Genomic DNA, 15,255 nt, shown 5'->3' on the forward strand with positions numbered 1-15,255 from the left:
ATGATTTGTTTCTCGCAGACAACACAAAATAATAAACATATTAACTCGACACTTAATCTAAACATCCCTACAACAAAATGGGACGACCAAACAGATTTCCTAATTTTGATAAAGGTGAAATATGTAGAATAAGAATTGTGTTCTCTAGAATAAGATCATAAATAAAGCCCTATATAAAGTGTAAACCAAAAAAAATAATGTATGAAATCATTGTTTATTACATCTGCTTGCATAATAATATTGAAGTTGAAACTAACAACGATCACGTGTATCCTGTCAACCCCTGAAAAACATAATATTGTCTTCTTGACTACTTCCGCAAACCGTGGTCTGATAAAATGATATATTGTTATAGTGTATGTTAATGAAGTCTGAAATATATCCATAATAAATGCACCGTATCAAATGCATATATGAGAACACCTACTTATACACTGTTACGCGTCGCATACTATATGTTTAGAGACATGCATAATAAATCTAAATAAAAAAGGAATTCTAAAAGCTTACTTTGACAAATTTTAAACTAACTTCATTTCAACAAGTTTAAATTACATGTTCTAAAATAGAGCTAAGAATTGTTTGTATTGTAGTAAATTTAAGTCTTTGAAATTTTATTCAAATACGCTATTGAACATCACTAAGAGCCAATAAATACAATAATTTTGTGTTTTATAATTTAGTGTCTTCAATAAATAAAAGTCGTCATAGAATAGTCTCATTTTCATACAGGTATTCGAAATGACTCGTTTCATTGCTATTACAACAAATATGTCATAATACCATGACAGAGAGTTTTGTTTCGGAATATTCTAGGTAAATATACAAAAAGCAAATTTTAGACAATGTACCCTCCTAAGCCAGGAAGTGGCTTGTCACATATAGTTAACGGTGTTTTTCTCACAATGACGTTCTACCTCCATAAGCCTGGATATGTCATGGCTGGTCACATATATGAAAACATTGGTAAAAAAAGAAATATTTTTATAACAATTTGACTGTGATATTCCATGTTTTAGTTCTATATTCTGGCACTGCCTCTTTACTTGCAATTATGTAATGGCAATGCAGGTTACTAGGTAATGGTGCGTGATGTGTTGTTATCTCTCTCTGTAAATCAGTATTTAACATCATCGTATATCTGTTCAATTGTTGCTTCGTTTGTGCCTTTGTCCATTGTATTGTACGCCTGTCCTTCGATATGGTTCCGTTTGACGTCTTCGTACGACCTACAAATATAGAAATAGTTAATTCTGCGTTATAATTTGTTTTAAAATAAATTCAACGATTTGAATAAGTCGAAATTTTCTTAATGCAATGCGTTCCCCCATGTGTGTATTTTGGAAATATTGAGATCTTGCTTGTTAAATCCCAAAACTATTTAAATGATACACGTACAGAGTAAAGAGGTCTTTTTAGGTACAACTGACTTTATTGTGACATAATAGGTAGAAAAAACTACTTGATTTCAAGAATTGCATTACAATTTTAAATTGAAATCTGAAATTGAAGATTGAATGTGAATGCAAATGTAGAAAGAAACAAAAAGTCATGTGTACTATTGTTTGTCTGTTTGTCTTTTTATTTTTTAGCCATGGCGTTATCAGTTTATTTTCGATTTATGAGTTTGACTGTCCCTCTGGTATCTTTCGTCCCTTTTTTATGACTTGTACTACCCTGTCCTTTAACGTAAATGCAAAGGCCCTTAGGTTGTAGATGTTATTTTATTTAGCATACAGTTCAGTGTGTTTTGACATTTATTTTATTTATTTTTTATATGTAACATTATTCTTTAAAAGTTTTGTAATTACCGCTGCTTATAACAATTTGATAAATCATCTCGGTATACCCTTAACTAATGCTATGAAGCAACGTGCATTGATACTATCATTATCATTAATATTATTTCCTTTTAGATGTAAAGTGTCAAGAACCCAATTAGGCGATAAATAATATGATGTTCAAGACTAACAAAGAGAGACAATATAAAAGCATACAGACGAGTATAAAATCAGACCTTTAAAATACATCACACAAAAACAATAACACCTAGCAAAACGAATAAACACACACTGTACTTGTAAATACATGTGCCTGATTTGCGGAGTTGACCAGTTAATGCTTTTATTAACCATTTGTCAGAAGATTCGAGTTACATTTCAATTTTCAGTGAATACATTATTGTGTTAGTCCAAATAAAATATGACGTCTTCACATCGTTTATTTAAAATATAGCCTTTGAGGACCGTCATGGTCATGATAATTATTTGGATCTCTATTGTAAAAATAATTGTAAATGTTTGAACTAGTTTCATATAATTGTATGAATTTCAAGATTATATATAAGTCACAAAAATTACGTTCCTATTTGTGGTGTACTGCTATGTTGGTAAAGGAAGATGTTCATTGTTTTTCTACGGTTTACTTGTTGAAACGCAGTTGTTATCAAATACCTATAGTCCGTTTCTATTTATAATGGCATTTGTTTTTGATGCATTCAGTGTTTCTGTTGTTCCGTTTTTTCCTCTTAGAGTCTACATTTTAAGTTTGTATCTCGGATTTGTTTTTTCTGATTCGATTTATGACTTTTGAACAGTGGTATACTACTGACTGTTTTCTTTACTTTGTACATGCAGGTTCGTGAAAATAATCATATTACTTATTGTTATTTTGGATTTAGTTATAATATATTATATCATTTTATATTTTCTGTTTGATTTTTTGTTTTACATACCTTTGTTTTGTAAACACTAGTCTACCTACAAACAATGAAGACAGTTATAATCAATATACGATGCTACTGCTTACGGAGTTTTTATTATCCGAGGGTATAACCAGCCCAGTAGTCAGCACTTCTGTGTTGACATAAATTATCATTGATATGGTCAAAATTAGAAATACTACACCTTTTCTACCTCCGGAATAGATTACCTAAGCTGCATTTGGCAAAACGTTTAGGACTTTTTGGTCCTCCATTTTCTTCAATTTCTTACTTTATTTGTCCATTTTTATTTTTTTCTATTTGAGCGTCAATGCTGAGTCTTTTGTAGACAAAACGCATCTGATACAAATACAAAACCAGACATTCTGAACTGAGCGTTGTTTGTTCTTATTTTTCTTACTTTGTACATTTATTCGTATAATGGCTGGTATTGTCTCGTGTGTTGTACAGTCCAATATTTCTATTCCTGTCATCTTGGTTTGTTTTATCTAATGGGTCAATACTGTCAAGTTATATATTTGCCCAAGCTCAAAAGTTGATGTACATATATGATGATTATATCGTATAACCATATTGATTTATATTCACACTGATTGCAAAATGTTTACCCTTTACGTTTAAATTCACTATTTTAATGCTTTATTCCTTGAGGAGATACCTTTTGGTCTTTTCGTTTATTATTCAAAGTGTAGTGCCGAAACCATTTGTTGACCTCTTTATTTGTCATGGGTTATTTCGTGTAGTCTTCGGTCAGGTTTTTTTTTTAACATAAAACAATGATAAGTTTGTTTAAACAAATCAATTGAACAGATACAAATTTAATTTCGATTATATTCATAGCATCTTGTTTCGTCTGTTATTCTTGTTTCTCTTTATAAGGGGATCATTTTAAATCTTACCTTTTCGAAAAAGGACAAAACCTATTACACATTCCATAACTTGTGCCACTATTAGAACAACAAAAAATCCTAAGAAAATATTTCTACCCGTTACTGAACACTCTGAAATGAAATAAAATCCTATTACGAAAGAATTTTTTACGGGACTGGACGCACTTGCGAGGATATAACGATCCCATCAGAAAAATTTATTTATTTCTAGATTTTACTAAATGCCAGAAATGGTGCAGTTTTGACACAGATAGCTCATAGTAAATAGATCAATGTATATCATAACTTCTTAATAATGCAGAATGATTTCAAAGACAATGATGAATCGAGTCCAAACGTTTAATTTAACTTTTTGCATGTTAAAAATTGTTTCTGTTCTTCATAAACTTTACAAATATAAATGTTTCAATAACATGCAATATGGACACGTATTAACCATTTTTTTCCAATGATATTTATAAGCGGCAGATACCTTTATATTCAATTTGACATACCCGGTAGCATGTCGCAATTTCTGGTTTCAAAATATATAGATCCTTATCGATAATATCAAGTGTCTTCCATATGAAACGACATATTATTCATCCGTGATCTTTTCCTTTTTGTTTGTGATTTAATGTAATGTGTTCACCGATTTTGGAAAGACTTTAGTGCTATCAACCTTTGGTGATGTTAGACTCGTACCAATTGCCATTAACATTCTAAGATTGTACTGTTGATTGAGTTATGTAATAGCAAGTTAAATGTTAATTTCTATCTTAAGATATTATATGCGTCATTCAGAAATTTACAATTAGATTAACTTACCATCGTTAGAGAGTGGACCTTCAGTGGGTGTTTCTTCTGTTTCTAAAAAGAAAATAAAAAATCATATACACGTAATTTTATGAATATGTATATAACTTCTTGGTGTTTGGTGTACCTTGACACATAAAGAAATTAAGAATTGTACTGGTAAATTTTAAAGAGACTTCATACAGAGTGTATGATTTTGAATTGCGCAATGCATTTTGCTTTACTTTAATCGTCTTGATAGATTAACAGTCAGCAACAATTTGTCAAAGGAAAACTTCACCTTTTTACATCATGGCATATGACGCGGCACTCTTTTATTTGTCCATTTTAAAGGAAAAAAATGGAGGCATTTATTGAAAATCTTTTTTTCTGAAACAATTGGACATTTTTACATTTGTCATCATCTAGTTTTCACAGCATAATTAGCTTAGTAAAAAAATCAGAAATTTAATGACCTAGCTCTGTTTGAACTTCATCTGTGCATGTAACAAAACACACATAAAGTAATTGATTTGGCCTAACCTTTGATAGAAGCATCCTATGATAGGAATGTTATGGTTTCATGTTAAAGAACTCGATTTTGTCTCTAAATCATTCTTTTCCAGTATGGGGTTTTGTGCGTCAAAGAACCCTGTTTCATAAATTTATACACTATACACTCTCTTTTTTTTAGTAGATGGGTTGATGGATTATATTTTAACGTCCAGTTGAAAGTATTACATATATACTAGAACGAAATTATATCCATGCAATTGAATGTTGACCCTGTTTAGTACTCGACTGACACGCTGACCCGGAATCGAGCATACTAATTTCCAAAGTAACATCCAAAAGGAAGATATGACACTCTTCTCGAAAATAGTATTCTGAGTATCATACAAAGCGAAGAAACAAAGAAATAATACAAATTTTGAGATTTGGTTTGATCCGATCGAGAATGGCAAGAATCTGTCACCATAGATATTGTTTGTTTTCTACTAGAAATACCATCATCTAAAAAGGTTATTCATAATGCAGAGATATATATAAATGTCACTATCGTATTATAAGTTATGTAAATTGATTGATGTAATCACTGATGTCCTAGGTTTTATATTAATTTTCCAATACTTGATGTCTTTCAGTGACATATCTATGTGTAGAATCTTAAGTCGTTTGTCTAATATGAATTTAAATGATTGCTAGCTAGAATTGTTCATTGGATTACATCGGCTTTTAACTGGTTTTCTGTAACTGCGAGTGCTCTTATATCGGTATTTTGTTTTATCTTATACTCTAAGCCAACCCGATGAAGCATGTACTTTCTCATTTATTTTTAGAATGCGTTCTTTATAATGTGCTTTGTAAAGTTAAGCGTACATTAATATACTTAACAGATGACCCTTTAACCCGAACTCCTATGTCGTTCGGATAATTAGGGTCACCAGAGCCGTGCAGATTAAATCGTATATACCGACTTGCTTGGTCGGTCAATAACTATAACTTAACCCCGTCAAATTCTGCATGTGCCTGTCAGAATCATTTTATTCACGTTTTTCGTTTTGCTTTTATGAGACCTGGCTTACATACATGAAGGATTTGCTCATTGTTGAATGCCGTACAGTGACGTATACCGACAGTTGCTACTTTCAATCAGCATTCAATTTGTCTTTTTAATAAGTCGCTAGTGGATGGTTCACTTGTCTCGACTGAAATAATACCTCATCTTCCCATTGTCATATAAATGATTATAAAACTTGATGATCGAATTGTGACTGTAACTTTAAAAAAATGATCAGAAATTAGGAGGAACTAAAAAGAATCTATATACGAAAAGAAAACATTAGAAATTGTATTTATTGTAACAGACATATATATGTATAGTTGGAACGACCCGTTCTAATTTCGATCATTTAATTTGGTTACCGCTAAACTTCAAAATTAATGCAAATAGCATGTTTACAGCAAGTGTATCTCGTGTATTATCCATCGACCCATATATGGAAAATGATATGTATAAATCTCACTATGAAATACGCCACAAGGCTCAAGGCTGATGATCCCATTTCAGCGCGACAAGTGACGTAACATAGGACTGATATAGGTTATTCGCCTAGATGTGAATTTATGGCTAGTTTACTTCCACTTGTTACACATGCAACAGTTAGCATGCTAAGTATCTATTTTTAATAATGTTTCAACTATACCAGCTATGGTAATACTCAAATACATGTGTCTTTACCGATCAAATGTAATTAGAATTTGAAATATTAAAAACAAGGTAGACGAGTACAATAGTTAATGTATACGACGAATAGTGATAGTTGGAAGTGCGTCAATCAGTTCTCTGTGTAGGAAGCCAGGACTAAATCTAGAATAGAAAAGTCATTATTCATGCAGTTCCTACGTTCACGCGTGTATATGATGTTGATCAACAGGTGTTATATAAAACCGATCTTTTGTTTGTTTAAGAAAGTAATAAAAATGTCTTCAATCTTTTTTGTTATTTTTAAAGTAGGAATGGCTGCATATAATAGATTTCTAAATAATTATTTTTTTCTATTTATTTTGCTGACTGGAAAATAAGCGGCAATATTGTATGACTTGTTTTCAAGTAATGAACCTTACGAAATATCTGTGTTTCGTGTCTGTCTGTATTCAGAGTAGATTTGGTGATGTCTTTCTTTTCATATCAATAAACAATTTCGTGCAAGGAAGATACCATAAATAGACAAGTAATAATATTAGAAATTGAAAAATGAAGATTGATCGTGCATGAGATATTATTGTACAATTAACCTTTAATACATAGACAATAGCATACGGTCTTTCCAGTACTAGTTTCAACCCGAGAGTCCAATATCATACCGAGATTACTGCACGAGGGGATATTGGTGATATTGGTTGAGGAGTGATACATGTACGCTGCACTAGTACTATTGAAAAGCCATCTCATTATTTACCCCAACTAAATGATTTTGACGGTTTTTCACTAGAGTGGTGATATGACGAATATACAGACGAGGGGGTTGATAAAGCCTATACAAAAGTCACTTCTATCGAATTCGTCACACCATACAGTATAGGGTTTGGTAAGGTAGCAATCATTTAATTTCAAAAGGGGGGTTATTGTGGGTTTTCTTCTTAGTCAGAAATTTATATAGTTATTCGACGCTGTCAATCAAATTATTTTTTTACAATTAATAAGGTTTGTCGGAAATTTTTTTGCCATCAGCCTGACCAGAATATTTTTTTCGTGAAATTTGGGATCAGAATAAATTTGTTATGAAAGAACCATACCCTCTCTCCCTTAAAGTTAAATGGTCGTTCCCTAATATCTTTGCAATCATGACTAATATGAATGTTGTCACGGATGGCTGATACCATATGGCACGATTCCCATTGAGTGTTTTAATTTACTCATACAATTTACTTGTATAAAGTTTCAGTTACACATGTATATGATGAGTGATCACGAATGTGTAAGTGCTATAGTAAATCTTTAAGGTTTATACTTACTTTTAGGCTTTACTTCTAATGTTATAGTCTGTAAAACACTTTGTGTTTCTCCTGTAGTTAAATCATACTGAGCTTCACATGTGATATTGTGTTGATTGAACGTCCTGGGCACATTTCGAATTTCGAGATAAAATCTAGAATAGTATTTGTCACATGTGGCGTTATATAAAGTTTTGTTGTAGAGTATCTGGTCACACCGTCCACCAATAGTTATCCAGTATACTATGGGTCCAGTATCCTGTGTTTTGATATACTGGACCACCTTCGGATAGCCTGTTAAAGAACATGTAAACTCTAGTCTGTCACCTTCATCTACTGGTAACGTCTTGTCAACTGTTAGTGTGACTATCTGTGCTTTATAACCTTTGAAAACAATGATACCAATGTTTACATGAAAAAGTTTATTATTTTATTTCCCTATTTTCTAAAACAAAATACTTTAATTCTTGCTTCTTTTAATGATGGAACATGAACGTAATATTGCATATTATGTCATTCATATTTTTAGGTATGATTTATTTCATGTCATCGTATAACCGCGGTCCGGGTTCCCATCTTCAGCTCTTTGACATTTTATAGGTTATGGTTTTTAAATATTTTGGCCTTTAGTATCACTGCATCAATTCAAATACATTTTAAAATGTTGAAATAGGCATCTTGTGCAGTAACATAGATATTATTTAATATGATTGCCATTGGTCCTATACTCTACCTAACAATAGTGCACTCTATAAAGTCAAGAACACAAGTCACAAGGTAGGATACATTCTAAATTAAAGCTTGAGCAGACAAGCAAACATATAACACACACCATGAAACAATTTCAAATAAATGTAGATGTTTAGTCTTAATATTTATGTCTTTGAATTGCTGTCTCAATTCACGTATGCTGAACTTGAATACTGAAAGGGAAATACTTAAGAAAGTCAGCTCTTTAAAAATCAGCTGAACATTCAAATACAATTAGTAAAGAAGAATCAAACATCTCGATGATCTAAATTATAACTATAATGACAAATGCTATATAGCCAACGAAATAATTCTTATATATTGTGGATTCTTTTATATTTTTGTAAACAGGTCAAGTTAAATATTATGTCAAAATTTAATGAAAATAAAATGAGAAAAAATCTATTTCATGCTAAGTGCTGGGTACCCCTTAAGTTTCATTCGAATTCGATTAATTGCATGCAAATAGTGCAGTCGTATTTATAATATTATACCAATAGTCACTTTATATAATACACTTCTAAAAATCAACCATTGAATTATATGGTCAAAATTAAAAGTAAAGGCTTTCCCGATAGTAAAAGTTAAAACATTGAATTCATCGAAGCACCGTTAACGTTGAAAGAACCCGCATGGATTTTAAAATACTCCACTATAACTAACTAATTTGATTAAGTAATTAAATGTAAAAAATTTCAATTTAGAAAAGTTTCTGTGAAATTCGTTGTTTAAAGGTACACATGATCGTATTTCCCGAAACCATGTGATTTCAGACTGAATGATCATGGAACAAAGAAATCGAGTTCGTTCTTTTAGCAGTAAATGTTATATATTAGAATCTTGCTAGCAGCTCTCAGTCGCAAAGTATGTAAATGTTAACAAACTCACCTGTTATAAAAAGTATCACAGCAATGCCGCTTAACACCGCATCAAATTCCATAGTCGTCTTAACATCTAAAGTATTTGTTAAATTTTCAATAACCTGACTTTCATCGGTAAATAATTTTATCTTTGTCAATAACCTAAGTCATAAATTGTTATAAATTGTTGACATTGGTCAGTGTCCATTTAAATTATGGTCTTATTTGTTAAATTTAAAGGAGACAGATCATGGAAATAATTTAAACAATAATGATTCGTTGTCGATTCATCTTTAAAAAAGAATTGAACAAGTTAGACCTCATTGCTGAAGGACCAATGGTTGTTAATTAATGTGTCATTTGCATTGGCCTCTTGTGAAGAGTTGTCTCATTGGGAATAATATAGTATATGTATTTTAATTAGCTTAAATCCTTAAATACAAAAAGTATGATGATTGAACTAATCTGTTCGAGAGTGTAGCTTAAATTCTCTGATTGTATTTAATAAATACATTACTGTATGTTTTGTGGCAGTTTAATCAACATTTATATTCTATATAACCAATTTTATCAAAATTAAAAGAAACAACTTTGTGATTCAATAGCCATTAGGGTTTTCCCAAATATTATTTTTTTCTATATTATAGGTTCTATTCTCATATGATTATAATGCTATACAAAAAAAACACATGATGCAGCTGCATGATGTATGTCAGATATTATTATATGTATGTTCAATAGCCAGGTTTGAAACAATTGATGAATTGTTTATTGTACTGTATTCTTCTTGCGGTGCTTCCTGATTAGGAACAACTACGTCTTCGTATAGTCTAAAGAAAACAAAAAATACAAGATAATGTAAAACAAACTATTCTAGTACTAAATATTCGAAAATATGACTAAACATTAAAAATACAATTAATACCAACTCTTCAATTGCCCTCGGTTTTTGGTGTCGTTCATGTTGATCAGTCTGTATTTTTACTTGCTATGTTTTGTATACTGCTGTTATTCTTTTAGGTATTTTTTCTTGTTTTTTTAAATGGCGTTGTCAGTTTATTTTCGACCTATGAGTTTGAATGTTTAGTTTGCCTCTCTCTTGTGGCACTTGTTCGATTTTCATGTAAATATGGATGTATTTTTCAGATTTTAATTCCACTTTAATTTTGATATTGCTGTGAGACTACTTATAATTCCGTTGTTAGGCACAAATGTAGATAAAAAAAAAAAGCTTTGATTTAACTGCCAGCTTATATCGTTGCTTGTCGAATGTTTTTAAATACTTTTCTTTATGTTGTCAGTGGGTATGGATCAATGAATAACTCCGCTTAATTTTAAGGTGGTGTTAATTTTGTTTTATGCCATATTTTGCGCTAAATATCGAAAAAAAATATATTATCTTCAGTACAAAACTGCATTCATACACAAAGCACTTACATACATATTTTATTTCATATCAAGCACGTTCATAAAGTCTTTATCTGATAAGGTTAGCGGCTTTTCAAATTATTTTAATTTGTTCTATATTATAGAATACAGATGTTCGTTCTGTTTCATCGATATCCTAGTTAAGGCGTTCGAGGGCGCGTACACACATGTTTTACTCCCACGCTATTCGTTATTTGATTTTCCCAAATTATGAGCTTGTAATCCAGTGGTTGTCGATGCTGCTAGTTGTCTTGTATACATGTACTTACTATTGCTTTTGGCATGAATCAGATCATTGGTTTTCTATTTTTGAAAAATTTCTTGAGCATAGTGTTAATACATGCAATTTTTAAAGCCTACTTTACGATATTGGTTGCGCACCTGATTGTTAAACATCGTACAATTATTGATTGATTGTTGGTTGCTTAATGTCCAGTGGCTAATATTTCATGCATGTTCAGGACGAGTTCAAACATCGTGCAATGATTCACACGAGTTTAAAAATGATTCGCTTTCGTTTCAAACAATTATAAAATCAACAAAAAATGTTGATACAATCTCGATGTTGCAGTCTTTTTAGTGAAACTAATGGCGTCTACTGGAATACATTGTAGTTACACGAAATATGGTGAAAATGACTTTGATACATTATGCCCCTTAAATCAATGAACTATCGTATGTACTTACTTTTTTGACGTTGTAAAAGAAATTATTCCTACAATTGTTTAAAATTCAAAATTTTAAATATTAAAATAAGCTGAGTTGCAATTATTTGATTGTGTCATTACTTACAACATAAAATGAATTATCAGCAAATGTTTTAAATTGAACGCGCATGCACGTGGAGTTAACATCATTGTTTTCATAATTCTGCTAGAAAAAGTTGTCTTAGCCAAGTATTTAGAAAACTTTTTCGATGTTCTCGGCAAACATTTTATGCTAAATCTTTGACGTATGTTATGTTCGTCCATCAATTTACCACATTTCAAATCTTAACAGAACATATTCAGGGCCGTAACTACCTATGAGGCAGGGGAGGCAGTTCAGGGGAGGCAACTGCCCTGAATTTTCCACACCAAACATTTTTTTTGAAGTAATAAAATGAAATATTGACAATATGTACACGAAGAACTTGAATTTATATTATAAACACCACAAGTTTTCAGTGTTAACAGTGTTTTCATGATACGTGGTATATCTGTCATTTTCCGGATTTTTGATCGACAGTGAACCGTTTCAGTATTTGTTATATATTTTTTTCGTGTGGCCGTCCGTCTGTTAATCAGTATTTCTATATCATGTATGTCGTACGAGAACACATATGAAACTTTGCTTCCAGGATCAAGCATTAGCATTACTGATGAGTCTTAAAGTAAGGAAATCGAAGGAAAACGGCGGGTATTTTTTAGCTACTGATTTTATTGAGAAAAAATCCGCGGTCACAATGTATTTAATGTTAATAATTATAGGTCAAAGTACGCCTTCAAGACAGAGCCTTGGCTTACCCCAAACAGCACTGTGATCTTGCTTGTTTTTGCATAAAAATTGCTTCATGCAGGTATAAGCAATACTGATGTTTCTTTAAGTGAGGAAATCGAAGATAAACCGGTAGTTTTTAGCCATTTTCTGAGAGAGAAAAAATCGGCGGGGGCTGTGCCCCCTAACACCCTCTCTTGGGGGCCTCAATCGTTGGCCCCGAAACCCCTGCCTCCCCTGAATTCGAACCCTAGTTACGGTCCTGATATTGCACATATTGTAAATATAAAAAAGAAATTCAAAGTTGTGTAAATACTTCAATATTTGAGAAAATAAATGACCAAAAATGACAGAGCAGCATAGCAAAACCCCATCTATAACGTCGACTTTGCATAACTTTTTGCTACTAGTATTTCAAAGCAACGAGTTAGTCTGAAACGAATATCTCATTTGTTTCAATGAATTAACTTATCAAAATATATAAATAGACTCTGTACAATAATATGTTGCTCTACACTGCTCATGGCTTATCGTGTTGTAATCTAATTGTATTTTAAGAAACTTGGTATTACACTGATGACCGTGTTATGTTCTCTAAATGTGAATTAAAAAGGTTCCTTTCTTTTTTTGACAGTCCCATTAAAATTTATGCAACATACATTTGTATCAGTTAATTTAATTTTGATATCCAACAGCACGAAACACTAATCAAAATTTACCTTTTCTGTACATTATAGCAAATGCAACACATTGACAGACCTCTACTAGCAGTATTGACACCAAGGCAAAAATCAAAATCTGTTTAGATACATCATCTGAAAAATGAAAAAAATTCTGAAAGTTTTTTTTTTGATTCGCAACACTTGAACAAAAACTGAACACCAGAAAGAAAGTTAATTTCACTTTGTAAAACTGCAAATCAAGCTATTCAACTATTTAGTTTTTCTCGGTGTGTTGAGGACCTATTGAATAGCTTCTGCTGTTTTCTGCTCTGGTAAGGTTGTCTCTCTGACACAACCCCCATTTCCATTTTCAATAATGTATTGTATGTTTCCCTTTTAGTTAAATTAAATAGCAACTACTTTTAACTCCAATCATACATACAAATGTAAAACTTACTGGAAATGTTTACAACTGCAGATGTTGATACATCTGGTGGGTCAGTTACTGTAGTTGTTGTGATAATTGGATCCGGACCAGGGTTTGTTGTCTGTAATTGAGTGGTTTGTGTCGTTAACCATGCACCGCAATATTTGTCTGAAATACATTTAAATGAAGAAAAAAAGTTGACTCTCCTTTGCTCTATTAAGTGTTTGTTCCTGGAAATCACAATTACAAAAGCATCTATTGTTTTACTTCTAGACTGTCAGATATATGATATAAATACAAAGTTTGTATTATTTGTTTTCCGAAGAAATTAGCTTTAATAACACAATCTAACGACCTTACCTTACCTATCATTTTTATAGTAACAAATCCTTCAACATTATCTGAAACACTTCCACTATAGCTAGCTTCGCATGTGACGTTCAATTGATGGTAAGAGTAAGAAGCACTTAAAATACTCATAGAAAATGTTAATGATGAAATGTCACAAGAAGCATCGAACAAGGTCCTATTTGGGGATCGAAAAACTACACATGAATTATTATGTATAATCCAACTGGCGATTTCTCCATCCAAGAATGATGATTCAAAATTAACGAATTTTGGTGTTCCCGTTACTACACATGTAAAATCTATTCTGTCTCCTTCTGTAATAGGAAGTGTATTATTGATCCACATGGAGACCGTCGTCACCACAGGTCCTGTAATATACAATATCTCCTGTTATTATATACAATATCTCCTATAATGAAACATCGCACCATTTAAGTTATTTTTATTTTTCGGCATCTATTGAAATAGTGAATTGGTTTATTTTTTTTCTTAAATATAATTTGTCATATTTATTTTCTGGGAAGTGTTAAACTAATAAAAGCTTATTTATTTTCTTCAATTGTGTGTGTGTGTCTTGTTTTTATTTCTTTACATAGAACACATGACATCGATACAAAACTCTGGCCTTTTATTATTTGTTAGTGGCTCTGAACTATATTTGTATATTTGTAAGTAAATGCAAGTACTTAGTGTCTTTTTATTGTTGAGATATACAAGTACCCGACCACGTTCGCTCTGTGTTTTTGATAGATGTATTTCTATTTGTATCCATCTTATGAGTTAAGCCTTTTTCAACTGATTGTGTATAGTTCATTCTTATGTTTTACCGTTACATTGACTAATGTGAGGGAAGGGATCCCGCTGACATGTTTTACTCTGCCACTTTCTGTATTTAAGTGTCTGTCACAGGTCAGAAGCCTGTAATTCAGTGGTTGTCGTTTGTTGATGCGTTACATATTTGTTTTTCGTTCATTCTTTTGAACATAAATTAGGCCGTTAGTTTTCTCGTTTGAACTGTTTTTCATTTATCATTTCGGGGCAAATTATAGCTGACTATGTGGTATGGGCTTTGCACTTTATTGTAGGCCGTACAGTGACCTATATTTGTTATTTTTTGTGTAATTTGGTCTCTTGTGGAAAGTTAGCTCATTGGAAATCATACAAAATCTTCTCTTTTATATATCTTGTTACCAATGTGTATGCAAAACAATGAAATATATAGAACATTTCGTACAAACCTGTAATCAAAGACCATATTAATATTACGAAAATCAAGGTATAATCGTATTGCGCCATGTTGATAATAAATAATTTAATACGAGTATAAATTCAGGTACATACAATATATCAAAATATAAAGTGATACACTATATTCAATATTTGCATATGGATTATTAGGCAATAAACATATTTATAA

General features: G+C 31.6%; 2 protein-coding genes across 5 annotated transcripts in view; both read right to left on the reverse strand.

Annotated features, from left to right (window-relative positions):
* Positions 1-967: 967 nt before the first annotated feature.
* Positions 968-9,748, reverse strand: LOC139524650 (uncharacterized). 2 transcript variants are annotated; one of them, XM_071319611.1, is made up of 6 exons: positions 9,523-9,747; positions 7,906-8,268; positions 4,420-4,461; positions 3,622-3,723; positions 2,735-2,759; positions 968-1,229 (listed from the first exon to the last, which is right to left on the reverse strand). In XM_071319611.1, the coding sequence occupies exons 1-6, from the start codon at positions 9,572-9,574 to the stop codon at positions 1,118-1,120; spliced, it is 696 nt and encodes a 231-aa protein (XP_071175712.1). In that variant the 5' UTR covers positions 9,575-9,747; the 3' UTR covers positions 968-1,117. The 2 variants fall into 2 exon arrangements, with proteins under 2 accessions (XP_071175712.1, XP_071175711.1); XM_071319610.1 differs by lacking the exon at positions 2,735-2,759 and having other exon boundaries at positions 9,523-9,748.
* A 332-nt stretch (positions 9,749-10,080) lies between these two features.
* LOC139524653 (uncharacterized) overlaps positions 10,081-15,255 on the reverse strand; it is a 50,296-nt gene continuing 45,121 nt past the window's right edge. For 2 of the 3 annotated variants that reach the window (XM_071319616.1, XM_071319617.1), the window contains exons 2-6: positions 13,853-14,206; positions 13,518-13,655; positions 13,118-13,213; positions 11,610-11,637; positions 10,081-10,324 (exon numbers count right to left, since the gene is read on the reverse strand). In XM_071319616.1, the coding sequence (XP_071175717.1) occupies positions 10,207-10,324; positions 11,610-11,637; positions 13,118-13,213; positions 13,518-13,655; positions 13,853-14,183 (711 nt within the window). In that variant the 5' untranslated portion in view covers positions 14,184-14,206 and the 3' untranslated portion in view covers positions 10,081-10,206. The remainder of the gene's footprint in view (positions 10,325-11,609; positions 11,638-13,117; positions 13,214-13,517; positions 13,656-13,852; positions 14,207-15,255) is intronic. The other variant, XM_071319618.1, reaches the window with a different exon arrangement.

This window comes from Mytilus edulis, chromosome 5 (assembly GCF_963676685.1).
Source record: "Mytilus edulis chromosome 5, xbMytEdul2.2, whole genome shotgun sequence".
NCBI classification, from domain to species: Eukaryota; Metazoa; Mollusca; class Bivalvia; order Mytilida; family Mytilidae; genus Mytilus; species Mytilus edulis.